At 41.1% G+C, this 14,782-nt stretch overlaps 1 protein-coding gene across 2 annotated transcripts in view; it reads right to left on the reverse strand.

Moving 5' to 3' along the window:
- CWC22 (CWC22 spliceosome associated protein homolog) overlaps positions 1-14,782 on the reverse strand; it is a 295,530-nt gene that overhangs the window by 244,099 nt on the left and 36,649 nt on the right. For both annotated transcript variants that reach the window (XM_053698519.1, XM_053698518.1), the window contains exon 4: positions 12,137-12,388. In XM_053698519.1, the coding sequence (XP_053554494.1) occupies positions 12,137-12,388 (252 nt within the window). The remainder of the gene's footprint in view (positions 1-12,136; positions 12,389-14,782) is intronic.

The raw sequence follows: 14,782 nt of genomic DNA on the forward strand, positions 1-14,782 counted from the left end.
CCTCTCCTGCTTGATCCTGGCTACCAGCCTGGGAATGAGAGGAAACGGTGGAAACACATAAGCTAGGTTGAAGGTCCAAGGCGCTACTAGTGCATCCACTAGAGTCGCCTTGGGATCCCTGGATCTGGACCCGTAGCAAGGAACCTTGAAGTTCTGACGAGACGCCATCAGATCCATGTCTGGAATGCCCCATAATTGAGTTAATTGGGCAAAGATCTCCGGGTGAAGTTCCCACTCCCCGGGATGGAATGTCTGACGACTCAGATAATCCGCCTCCCAGTTTTCCACTCCTGGGATGTGGATCGCAGATAGGTGGCAGGAGTGATCCTCCGCCCATTCTATTATTTTGGTCACTTCTCTCATCGCCAGGGTACTCCTTGTTCCCCCCTGATGATTGATATAAGCAACAGTCGTCATGTTGTCTGATTGGAATCTGATAAATCTGGCCTTTGCTAGTTGAGGCCAAGCCCTGAGAGCATTGAATATCGCTCTCAGTTCCAGAATGTTTATCGGGAGAAGAGACTCTTCCCGAGACCAAAGTCCCTGAGCTTTCAGGGATTCCCAGACCGCACCCCAGCCTGCTAGACTGGCGTCGGTCGTGACGATGACCCACTCTGGTCTGCGGAAGCTCATTCCCTGGGACAGGGGGTCCAGGGTTAGCCACCAACGGAGTGAGTCTCTGGTCTTCTGATCTACTTGAATCACTGGAGACAAGTCTGTATAGTCCCCATTCCACTGTTTCAGCATGCACAGTTGTAATGGTCTTAGATGAATTCACGCAAAAGGAACTATGTCCATTGCTGCAACCATCAACCCTACTACTTCCATGCACTGAGCTACGGAAGGACATGGAAAAGAATGAAGAACTTGACAAACGTTTAGAAGTTTTGACTTTCTGACTTCTGTCAGGAAAATCCTCATTTCTAAAGAATCTATTATTGTTCCCAAGAAAGGAACTCTTGTCGACGAAGACAGGGAACTTTTTTCTATGTTCACCTTCCATCCGTGAGATCTGAGAAAGGCCAGAACGAGAGCCTTTGCCTTTGAGAGAGACGACGCTTGTATCAGAATGTCGTCCAAGTAAGGAACTACTGCAATGCCCCTTGGTCTTAGAACCGCTAGAAGGGACCCGAGTACCTTTGTGAAAATCCTTGGAGCAGTGGCTAACCCGAATGGGAGGGCCACAAACTGGTAATGTTTGTCCAGAAAGGTGAACCTTAGGAACTGATGATGATCCTTGTGGATAGGAATATGTAGATACGCATCCTTGAGATCCACGGTAGTCATAAATTGACCTTCCTGGATTGTAGGTAGAATCGTTCGAATGGTCTCCATTTTGAACGATGGAACCCTGAGAAATTTGTTTAGGATCTTTAAATCCAGAATTGGTCTGAAAGTTCCCTCTTTTTTGGGAACTACAAACAGATTTGAGTAAAATCCCATTCCCTGTTCCGCCGTTGGAACTGGGTGTATCACTCCCATTTTTAACAGGTCTTCTACACAATGTAAAAATGCCTGTCTCTTTATTTGGTTTGAGGATAAGTGAGACATGTGGAACCTTCCCCTTGGGGGTAGTTCCTTGAATTCCAGAAGATAACCCTGGGAGACTATTTCTAGTGCCCAGGGATCCTGAACATCTCTTGCCCAAGCCTACTCCTTCATGCCGTTTTGTTAGCAGCAGCAGGCTTCTTGGCCTGCTTACCCTTGTTCCAGCCTTGCATCGGTTTCCAGGCTGGTTTGGTTTGTGAAGCATTACCCTCTTGTTTAGAGGATGCGGAATTAGAGGCCGGTCCATTCCTGAAATTGCGAAAGGAACGTAAATTAGACTTATTCTTGGCTTTGAAAGGCCTATCTTGTGGGAGGGCGTGGCCCTTACCCCCAGTGATGTCTGAGATAATCTCTTTCAATTCTGGCCCAAAGAGAGTTTTACCCTTGAAGGGGATATTAAGCAATTTTGTCTTGGAAGATACATCCGCTGACCAAGACTTTAGCCAAAGCGCTCTGCACGCCACAATTGCAAACCCTGAATTTTTCGCCGCTAATCTAGCTAATTGCAAAGCGGCATCTAAAATAAAAGAATTAGCCAACTTAAGTGCGTGAACTCTGTCCATAACCTCCTCATACGGAGTCTCTCTACTGAGCGACTTTTCTAGTTCCTCGAACCAGAACCACGCTGCTGTAGTGACAGGAACAATGCACGAAAACATAATTTATGCTTACCTGATAAATTCCTTTCTTCTGTTGTGTGATCAGTCCACGGGTCATCATTACTTCTGGGATATAACTCCTCCCCAACAGGAAATGCAAGAGGATTCACCCAGCAGAGCTGCATATAGCTCCTCCCCTCTACGTCACTCCCAGTCATTCGACCAAGAATCAACGAGAAAGGAGAAACCAAGGGTGAAGTGGTGACTGGAGTATAATTTAAAAGATATTTACCTGCCTTAAAACAGGGCGGGCCGTGGACTGATCACACAACAGAAGAAAGGAATTTATCAGGTAAGCATAAATTATGTTTTCTTCTGTTATGTGTGATCAGTCCACGGGTCATCATTACTTCTGGGATACCAATACCAAAGCAAAAGTACACGGATGACGGGAGGGATAGGCAGGATCATTATACAGAAGGAACCACTGCCTGAAGAACCTTTCTCCCAAAAATAGCCTCCGAAGAAGCAAAAGTGTCAAATTTGTAAAATTTGGAAAAAGTATGAAGCGAAGACCAAGTTGCAGCCTTGCAAATCTGTTCAACAGAGGCCTCATTCTTAAAGGCCCAAGTGGAAGCCACAGCTCTAGTAGAATGAGCTGTAATTCTTTCAGGAGGCTGCTGTCCAGCAGTCTCATAGGCTAAACGAATTATGTTACGAAGCCAGAAGGAAAGAGAGGTAGCCGAAGCCTTATGACCTCTCCTCTGACCAGTGTACACGACAAACAGGGAAGACGTTTGTCGAAAATCCTTAGTTGCCTGCAAGTAGAACTTGAGGGCACGAACTACATCCAGATTGTGTAGAAGACGTTCCTTCTTTGAAGAAGGATTTGGACACAAGGATGGAACAACAATCTCTTGATTGATATTCCTGTTAGTGACTACCTTAGGTAAGAACCCAGGTTTAGTACGCAGAACTACCTTGTCTGAGTGAAAAATCAGATAAGGAGAATCACAATGTAAGGCTGATAACTCTGAGACTCTTCGAGCCGAGGAAATAGCCATTAAAAACAGAACTTTCCAAGATAACAATTTTATATCAATGGAATGAAGGGGTTCAAAAGGAACACCCTGTAAAACGTTAAGAACTAAGTTTAAACTCCATGGCGGAGCAACAGTTTTAAACACAGGCTTGATCCTAGCTAAAGCCTGACAAAAGGCCTGGACGTCTGGATTTTCTGACAGACGCCTGTGTAACAATATGGACAGAGCTGAGATCTGTCCCTTTAATGAGCTAGTCGATAAACCCTTTTCTAAACCTTCTTGTAGAAAGGACAATATCCTAGGAATCCTAACCTTACTCCAGGAGTAACCTTTGGATTCGCACCAGTATAGGTATTTACGCCATATCTTATGGTAAATCCTTCTGGTAACAGGCTTCCTAGCCTGTATCAGGGTATCAATAACCGACTCAGAAAAACCACGTTTTGATAAAATCAAGCGTTCAATTTCCAAGCAGTCAGCTTCAGAGAAGTTAGATTTTGATGTTTGAATGGACCCTGTATCAGAAGGTCCTGTCTTAGAGGTAGAGACCAAGGCGGACAGGATGACATGTCCACTAGATCTGCATACCAAGTCCTGCGTGGCCATGCAGGCGCTATTAGAATCACTGATGCTCTCTCCTGTTTGATTTTGGCAATCAATCGAGGGAGCAGCGGGAAGGGTGGAAACACATAAGCTATCCCGAAGTTCCAAGGTGCTGTCAAAGCATCTATCAGAACCGCTCCCGGATCCCTGGATCTGGACCCGTAGCGAGGAAGTTTGGCGTTCTGGCGAGACGCCATGAGATCTATCTCTGGTTTGCCCCAACGTCGAAGTATTTGGGCAAAGACCTCCGGATGAAGTTCCCACTCCCCCGGATGAAAAGTCTGGCGACTCAAGAAATCCGCCTCCCAGTTCTCCACTCCCGGGATGTGGATTGCTGACAGGTGGCAAGAGTGAGACTCTGCCCAGCGAATTATCTTTGATACTTCCATCATTGCTAGGGAGCTTCTTGTCCCTCCTTGATGGTTGATGTAAGCTACAGTCGTGATGTTGTCCGACTGAAACCTGATGAACCCCCGAGTTTTTAACTGGGGCCAAGCCAGAAGGGCATGGAGAACTGCTCTCAATTCCAGAATGTTTATTGGCAGGAGACTTTCCTCCTGATTCCATTGTCCCTGAGCCTTCAGAGAATTCCAGACAGCGCCCCAACCTAGTAGGCTGGCGTCTGTTGTTACAATTGTCCAGTCCGGCCTGCTGAATGGCATCCCCCTGGACAGATGTGGCCGAGAAAGCCACCATAGAAGAGAGTTTCTGGTCTCTTGATCCAGATTCAGAGTAGGGGACAAGTCTGAGTAATCCCCATTCCACTGACTCAGCATGCACAATTGCAGCGGTCTGAGATGTAGACGTGCAAAGGGAACTATGTCCATTGCTGCTACCATTAAGCCGATCACCTCCATGCATTGAGCTACTGACGGGAGTTGAATGGAATGAAGGACACGGCATGCATTTAGAAGCTTTGTTAATCTGTCTTCTGTCAGATAAATCTTCATTTCTACAGAATCTATAAGAGTCCCCAAGAATGGAACTCTTGTGAGAGGAAGAAGCGAACTCTTCTTTTCGTTCACTTTCCATCCATGCGACCTTAGAAATGCCAGAACTAACTCTGTATGAGACTTGGCAGTTTGAAAGCTTGAAGCTTGTATCAGAATGTCGTCTAGGTACGGAGCTACCGAAATTCCTCGCGGTCTTAGTACCGCCAGAAGGGCACCCAGAACCTTTGTGAAGATTCTTGGAGCCGTAGCCAATCCGAATGGAAGAGCTACAAACTGGTAATGCCTGTCTAAGAAGGCAAACCTTAGATACCGGTAATGATCTTTGTGAATCGGTATGTGAAGGTAAGCATCCTTTAAATCCACTGTGGTCATGTACTGACCCTTTTGGATCATGGGTAAGATTGTCCGAATAGTTTCCATTTTGAACGATGGAACTCTTAGGAATTTGTTTAGGATCTTTAAATCCAAGATTGGCCTGAAAGTTCCCTCTTTCTTGGGAACCACAAACAGGTTTGAGTAAAACCCTTGTCCTTGTTCCGACCGCGGAACCGGATGGATCACTCCCATTAATAACAGATCTTGTACACAGCGTAGAAACGCTTCTTTCTTTATCTGGTTTGTTGACAACCTTGACAGATGAAATCTCCCTCTTGGGGGAGAGAATTTGAAGTCTAGAAGGTATCCCTGAGATATGATCTCTAGCGCCCAGGGATCCTGAACATCTCTTGCCCAAGCCTGGGCGAAGAGAGAGAGTCTGCCCCCCACTAGATCCGGTCCCGGATCGGGGGCCCTCGGTTCATGCTGTCTTTGGGGCAGCAGCAGGTTTCCTGGCCTGCTTGCCCTTGTTCCAGGACTGGTTAGGTTTCCAGCCTTGTCTGTAACGAGCAACAGCTCCTTCCTGTTTTGGTGCAGTGGAAGTTGATGCTGTTCCTGCTTTGAAATTCCGAAAGGGACGAAAATTAGACTGTCTAGCCTTAGCTTTGGCTTTGTCTTGAGGCAGGGCGTGGCCCTTACCTCCTGTGATGTCAGCGATAATTTCTTTCAAACCAGGCCCAAATAAAGTTTGCCCCTTGAAAGGTATATTAAGTAATTTGGACTTAGAAGTTACATCAGCTGACCAGGATTTTAGCCACAGCGCCCTACGTGCCTGAATGGCGAATCCTGAGTTCTTAGCCGTAAGTTTGGTTAAATGTACTACGGCTTCCGAAATGAATGAATTAGCTAGTTTAAGGACTCTAAGCCTGTCCGTAATGTCGTCTAGCGTGGTTGAACTAAGGTTCTCTTCCAGAGACTCAATCCAAAATGCTGCCGCAGCCGAAATCGGCGCGATGCATGCAAGGGGTTGCAATATAAAACCTTGTTGAACAAACATTTTCTTAAGGTAACCCTCTAATTTTTTATCCATTGGATCTGAAAAAGCACAGCTATCCTCCACCGGGATAGTGGTACGCTTAGCTAAAGTAGAAACTGCTCCCTCCACCTTAGGGACCGTTTGCCATAAGTCCCGTGTGGTGGCGTCTATTGGAAACATCTTTCTAAATATAGGAGGGGGTGAGAACGGCACACCGGGTCTATCCCACTCCTTAGTAACAATTTCAGTTAGTCTCTTAGGTATAGGAAAAACGTCAGTACTCGCCGGTACCGCAAAGTATTTATCCAACCTACACAATTTCTCTGGTATTGCAACAGTGTTACAATCATTAAGAGCCGCTAAAACCTCCCCTAGTAAAACACGGAGGTTTTCCAATTTAAATTTAAAATTTGAAATATCTGAATCCAATCTGTTTGGATCAGAACCGTCACCCACAGAATGAAGCTCTCCGTCCTCATGCTCTGCAAGCTGTGACGCAGTATCAGACATGGCCCTAGTATTATCAGCGCACTCTGTTCTCACCCCAGAGTGATCACGCTTGCCTCTTAGTTCTGGTAATTTAGCCAAAACTTCAGTCATAACAGTAGCCATATCCTGTAATGTTATCTGTAATGGCCGCCCAGATGTACTAGGCGCCATATTATCACGCACCTCCCGGGCGGGAGATGCAGGTACTGACACGTGAGGCGAGTTAGTCGGCATAACTCTCCCCTCGCTGTTTGGTGAAATTTGTTCAATTTGTACAGATTGGCTTTTATTTAAAGTAGCATCAATACAGTTAGTACATAAATTTCTATTGGGCTCCACCTTGGCATTGGAACAAATAACACAGGTATCTTCCTCTGAATCAGACATGTTTAACACACTAGCAATAAACTTGCAGCTTGGTTACAATCTTATTTAACAAAAACGTACTGTGCCTCAAAGAGACACTAAACGATTAAATGACAGTTGAAATAATGAACTGAAAAACAGTTATAGCATCAATCCTTAAAAACAACACAACTTTTAGCAAAGGTTTGTTCCCATTAGTAAATTAACAATAATTAAATTTGGGCATAAAAATTACAGAGCAACGTTTTTAATCACAGTCAATATATAAGTCTCACAGCTCTGCTGAGAGAATCTACCTCCCTCCAAAGAAGTTTGAAGACCCCTGAGTTCTGTTAGAGATGAACCGGATCATGCAGGAAATACAAGAGTAACTGACTGGAAATTTTTGATGCGTAGCAAAGAGCGCCAAAAACGGCCCCTCCCCCTCACACACAGCAGTGAGAGAGAAACGAAACTGTCACAATTAAAACAAGCAAACTGCCAAGTGGAAAAATAATGCCCAAATATTTATTCACTCAGTACCTTAGAAAATGCAAACGATTCTACATTCCAGCAGAAATGTTTAACATAATAAATACCTATTAAGAGGTTTAATGTACTTTTTACAGAGTAATTCCGGTGAAATACCATCCCCAGAATACTGAAGTGTAGAGTATACATACATGTCATTATAACGGTATGGCAGGATTTTCTCATCAATTCCATTCAGAAAATAAAAACTGCTACATACCTCAATGCAGATTCATCTGCCCGCTGTCCCCTGATCTGAAGCTTTTACCTCCCTCAGATGGCCGAGAAACAGCAATATGATCTTAACTACTCCGGTTAAAATCATAGTAAAAAAAAAAAAAAAAACTCTGGTAGATTCTTCTTCAAACTCTGCCAGAGAGGTAATAACACGCTCCGGTGCTATTGTAAAATAACAAACTTTTGATTGAAGTTATAAAAACTAAGTATAATCACCATAGTCCTCTCACACATCCTATCTAGTCGTTGGGTGCAAGAGAATGACTGGGAGTGACGTAGAGGGGAGGAGCTATATGCAGCTCTGCTGGGTGAATCCTCTTGCATTTCCTGTTGGGGAGGAGTTATATCCCAGAAGTAATGATGACCCGTGGACTGATCACACATAACAGAAGAAATGGGTTGCAGAAGGTAACCTTGCTGTACAAAAATCTTTTTAAGCAAACCCTCCAATTTTTTATCCATAGGATCTTTGAAAGCACAATTATCCTCGATAGGAATAGTAGTGCGCTTGTTTAGAGTAGAAACTGCCCCCTCGACCTTAGGGACTGTCTGCCATAAGTCCTTTCTGGGGTTGACCATAGGAAATAATTTCTTAAATATAGGAGGGGGGACAAAAAGGTATGCCGGGCTTCTCCCACTCCTTATTCACTATGTCCGCCACCCGCTTGGGTATAGGAAAAGCGTCGGGGTGCACCGGAACCTCTAGGAACTTGTCCATCTTGCATAATTTTTCTGGAATGACCAGGTTGTCACAATCATCCAGAGTAGATAACACCTCCTTAAGCAGTGCGCGGAGATGCTCTAATTTAAATTTAAATGTCACAACATCAGGTTCAGCTTGTTGAGAAATTCTACCTGAATCTGAAATTTCCCCATCTGACAAAACCTCCCTCATGGCCCCTTCAGATTGGTGTGAGGGTATGACAGAGCAATTATCATCAGCGCCCTCCTGCTCTTCAGTGTTTAAAACAGAGCAATCGCGCTTTCTCTGATATGTAGGCATTTTGGATAAAATATTTGCTATGGAGTTATCCATTACTGCCGTCAATTGTTGCATAGTAATAAGCATTGGCGCGCTAGAAGTACTAGGGGCCTCCTGCGTGGGCAAAACTGGCGTAGACACAGAAGGAGATGATGTAGAACTATGTCTACTCCCTTCATCTGATGAATCATCTTGGGCAATTTTACTATCTGTGGCAGCACTGTCCTTACTTTGTTTGGACGCTATGGCACAATTATCACACAATTTTGAAGGGGGAGACACATTGACTTTCATACATATAGAACATAGCTTATCTGAAGGTACAGACATGTTAAACAGGCTTAAACTTGTCAATAAAGCACAAAAACCGTTTTAAAACAAAAACGTTACTGTCTCTTTAAATTTTAAACAGTGCACACTTTATTACTGAATATGTGAAAAAGTATGAAGGAATTGTTCAAAATTTACCAAATTTTCACCACAGTGTCTTAAAGCATTAAAAGTATTGCACACCAAATTTCAGAGCTTTAACCCTTAAAATAACGAAACCGGAGCCGGTTACAGTTTTAACCCCTCTACAGTCCCAGCTACAGCCTTTGCTGCGACTTTACAAAACCCAGGGGGGAATACGATACCAAATGAAGCCTTCTAGGAACCTTTCCAACTACTTTCAGATCCACACACATGCATCTGCATGTCTTGCTCTCAAAAGTAACTGTGCAGTAATGGCGCGAAAATGAGGCTCAGCCTACAACTGGGAAGGCCCTTCCTGACTGGAAAGGTGTCTAACTCAGTGCCTGACGTTAAACGTTCCCCAAGCTTATAAGTGTGAATTTCAAGCATAAACATGTATAAAATGCTCAAATAAAGCAATCGATTTTGCCCATAAAAGTGTCTACCTGTTTTACAGCCCATATTAAGCCCTTTATTCTGTTTGAGACTAAGAAAATGGCTTACCGGTCCCCATGAGGGGAAATGACAGCCTTCCAGCATTACACAGTCTTGTTAGAAATATGGCTAGTCATACCTTAAGCAGAAAAGTCTGCTGTTTCCCCCAACTGAAGTTACTTCATCTCAACAGTCCTATGTGGAAACAGCAAACGATTTTAGTTACTGCTGCTAAAATCATCTTCCTCTCACAAACAGAACTCTTCTTCTTTTTCTGTTTCAAAGTAAATAGTACATACCAGCACTATTTTAAAATAACAAACTCTTGATAGTAGAATAAAAAACTACAACTAAACACCACATACTCTTAACCATCTCCGTGGAGATGTTGCCTGTGCAACGGCAAAGAGAATGACTGGGGTGGGCGGAGCCTAGGAGGGACTATATGGACAGCTTTTGCTGGGACTCTTTGCCATTTCCTGTTGGGGAAGAGATATTCCCACAAGTAAGGATGACGCCGTGGACCGGACACACCAATGTTGGAGAAACCTCTGTTTGCAAGATATGGGAGCTAAAAATGGCTTGTCAACATGTTTATGTAATGATCATTATGCGCTTTGTTCCCCCACTGTTACTTGAGTCAATAGTACTCACTGCTATGCCAGAATGTAAAGTCTAATATGTGTATGTTTGGACCGTGGCCAGGCAACCATCCAGATAGTGTTAAAACACACAAACATATAATATATATATATATATATATATATATATATATATATATATATATATATATATATATATATATATATATATATATTAGGGTTGCATGGATACCATTTTTTTATGACCAAGTACAAGTACCGATACTTGTTTTCAAATACTCGCCGATACCAATTACCGATACTTTTTTTTTATGTCATGTGACAGTTTACCAAGCACAATACAGACAAATTATTTAAGATTCCTTCTTTATAATTATAAAGGACTGTAACTCAAAATACATTATGAAATAATAAAACAGTTTTATTTGTCAAAGTTCACTTAACATGTTTATAAATAAAAAATATTACAATAAAATATTAAATTTAAAGGGGTGATGCAATTGGGTTGTAGGGCTGTTATATAACATCAATCTGACATAGGGCTCGTCTTCATATTTTTCCAGGACTACTTTTTATTCCCAGTCCAGCCCTGGCTATAGATGTTCCTCAGAGTACAGTATGTTTTGAACATAATTGTGCAAGATGAGAACTAGCAGTAAAAAAGGGAATCTAACAATTAGAATAATTTTTCAAAAGTTAGTGGCAAGTTAGAAGCATCTCTGCATGTTCAGCTATAAGTCTGTTTCTGCTATCAGTAAGGATGTTTGACTCTAAGCTGAACAGTCTTTCACTTTCCACACTACTGCATGGGGCAGAAAGATATTTTTGGGCCATTTTAGCCAGAGCTGGAAATCTGTTTATTAACTGCCCAGTACTTCAGGGGTTTGTCTGAATGATGTACAGTGATCTCTCCTACAATAATACAAATAACAGCAATTTTTATTGGCAGAACAGTAGTAAACAATTTTTAGTTTAGTCTCCACTCCAGTTTAAAATGAAATGGGAACATGCAGTTTGAAAAAAAGCCACAAATATAGCATATGGGTAAGGAAGTGGAGGTATCGGTTTAAGTATCGGTGCATTTGCACGAGTACTCATGCAAATACTTGGTATTGGTACTGGTGCAACCCTAATTTTTTATATATATATACATATATATACATATACACACACACATATATACACATATATATACATAAATACATACACACACACACACACACACATATATATATATATATATATATAAACACATATACAAACACATAAATGGATGTAGTGGCACATACATTTCTTTGCCTAAAGACACCATTGGAACACTTCTGAAATACATATGGCAAATCAACATATTTTTTAAATGTTTGCAATCTCATTTAATATAGTGCACTCACAATAAACTAATGATAATTATATTAAGATAATGTTACACATTTTTTCACTGAAAAGGTTTATCTAATACTTCTATCTAATACAAATTACACTTCAAATCCTTCTGCTGAGCTTTGGCTAGGTGTCTAACGAATTTTAACCCATATGTGGGGATAACCACAGTTAGCCAGGGACACTAGTGGGGGAAAAAAATAACATGCTTCCTGACAGATTAGAGTTTTTGTATTAGAATGCTCGTTTAAACCTCAAATACAATATTTTTAGTGAGTTACCCACACAGGTTCTATGCTGGGGAGTTTTCAGCGGGCCAAACAATGTTAGAAAATAGCTTTAGTTTACAGACATTTTTAAATAAGTCATGAAATCCACATAAAAAACACCAATCAATAAAATCAGCCAATCAAGCAAGCAAGCAAGCAAGCAATACAACCAGCCTTGTGTAGTTTCCAACAGAGAATAGTGTAAACTAGCATGCTAAATATTTTAAATACTTTATAGTTCCCCATTTAGCATCTGTTTACCTTGCCAAAACACCAAAATGTTGACGTCTTGCACATAAAAATGAGAATCACATACCTGCTCTTATCAGTTATCTGCTCTTGCATCATGCGGAGCTTGGCAGGAGGAATGTAAGCTCCACCAGTTCGGGTAAGAATTGGATCAAGTTCTTCTTTCTTTTTCTTTACTGGGGGCTCAGCTGATGGCTGCTCTTCTGATGTCTCATCAGTTTTCCTTGACAACGGGGATAACCTTTTTTGCCTCTTGCGATCATAGTCTCTATCCTGATCACGGTCTTCATCCCTTCGCCTTCTGTCTCTCTCTTTATCCCTGAAACAAAATAAGTCATAATTTAAATACGCCAAATACAATGCAAATGAATAGTCTAAAGGAAATTCCGTTACTAGAGGTTTCTTCATCAGAAAATCAACATAGTGCATTGTGTTTATATATTCCTGGATCCAATGTGTACGTGTAAGTATTCCTAACATATTCCCAGTTTCAATACTCAATTAAGGAAACAAATCGCACTTAGAACTATCCACAATAAAGAGTTTCTTTAAACAAATTGTATTACCTGAAGAAAAGAAAAGAAAAAAGCTCTTAAAATTAATCTTTTACACTAATCTCTGTTGTGCACTCATTGACGTAATAATAATTTCTATTAATGAACTTTAGCATAAAATACCTACTAACCAATAAGCATTAGTAGAAAATGCACAACTGATACAGCTGTCAAAACAACTTTAGATCATGCACTTTCTTAAAGGGACATGAAACCCAAAAAAAATTTCTTTCATGATTCAGATAGAGAATACAATTTCAAACAACTTCCCAATTTACTACTATTATTTAATTTGATACCTTCTCTTGTTATCCTTTGCTGAAAGGTTTATCTAGGCAAGTTCAGGGGTAGCAGAGAAGCTAGGTTCTAGCTGTTGATTGGTGGCTGCATATATATATACCGATTGTGATTGGCTCACCCATGTGTTCAGTTAGAAACCATTAGCGCATTGCTGCTACTTTAACAAATGATACCAAGAGAATAAAACAGATTAGATAATAGAAGTAAATTAGAAAGTTGTTTAAAATTGTATTCTCTACCTGAAACGTGAAAGAAAAATGTTTGGGTTTCATGTCCCTTTAAGGATGGCAAAAGCGTTTTAACATAGTGTCCGAATAATAGAATATCTAAATATCTCCAGTCATGAAATGCTGGGGAAACATGCAGATTGCTTTCTTGGGGCATAATGAAGAGCCAGAGTGCAGAGTATAAGATTACACCATTATTAGCAAACTGCCATTAATGAAACATATGAATTAGCACTTAAAGGGATACTGAACCCACATTTTTTCTTTCGTGATTCAGATAGAGCATGCCATTTTAAGCAACTTTCTAATTTACTCCTATTATCAAATTTTCTTTATTCTCTTGGTATCTTTATTTAAAAAAAAAAGAATGTAAGTTCAGATGCCGGCCCATTTTTGGTAAACAACCTGGGTTGTTCTTGCTGATTGGTGGATAAATTCACCCACCAATAAACATGTGCTTTCCAGGGTGCTGAACCAAACATTGGCTGGCTCCTTAGATTAGATGCCTTCTTTTTTAAATAAAGATAGCAAGAGAACGAAGAAAAATTGATAACAGGAGTAAATTAGAAAGTTGCTTAAAATTGCATGCTCTATATGAATCACGAAAGAAAAAATTTGGGTTCAGTGTCCCTTTAAACTCTGATTAATATGGTCTGTGAACCTATGAAGATGCTATAAACTACTAAGCTTGCCCACAGCCATATTCAGTATAATTTAGTAGATATATATTTTATGAACTACTGGTTTTGTATTGATATTATATTAATAAAATGTATCACCTGCAATGATAAAGTCATCTTCATTACCTGCAATGTTACCATAAACCTCACTCCCTACAGAAGTAAACCTCAAATCCATGTCATAGTTTAAAACAACATGTTTTAATTAGTAAATACACTTACAAGCCTTTCCAGACTGTGAAAATGAAAGGTCAGTAAACAAAACATTATTATTTTGATTTTGCCATTTCTGTACTTTTACTCTGCATGATTGATTTTCCCTTTCCCCACAGGGTCATTGCAGATCTGGAGCCTCAAGATTCACCTATAAGCAGTCTCTGATTGGTCACAGTAAAAGAGACAATGAATACAAATTTCATAAGGTCTGCAACACTGAAGTCATGCTGAGTTTGCTAAAAAAAAAAAATGTACAGGAACACTTATTATTTGTATGTTTTGCTATGCAGTTCTTAAAGAGAAAACTCCAAAATTTGAAATCATGCATGAAAAAGGTTCAGCTAAAGTTGTCTATTTTGATGCTAACAGGTGCACGTCTGTACTTAACACCACTCCAGCACCGCTTGGCACTGCAAATGTCGATGTCTACCTAAGATGGTGGTGACCAGTGGGGAGTGAAGGAGGGAAGAGAGCTGTTTGGGAGGTGTCAGGTGGGAGGGTAACCTCTACACTACAGCTGAAAGTAACCTTACAAGCTATCTAATTAACCCACTCACTGTCGGGAACTTAAGAAGTGTGGTGAACAGCTGCAATTAACAGTCTAATTACCAAACACAATGCCAAAGCCATGTATGTCTGTTTCTGAACAAAGTGGACCCCAGAGAAGTTTTTACAACCATTTGTTTTATGACTGCAGTACTTGCATGTAAAAAATTTCAGTGAGAAACTCAAACAT

Source organism: Bombina bombina, chromosome 1, assembly GCF_027579735.1.
Source record: "Bombina bombina isolate aBomBom1 chromosome 1, aBomBom1.pri, whole genome shotgun sequence".
Taxonomy (NCBI): Eukaryota; Metazoa; Chordata; class Amphibia; order Anura; family Bombinatoridae; genus Bombina; species Bombina bombina.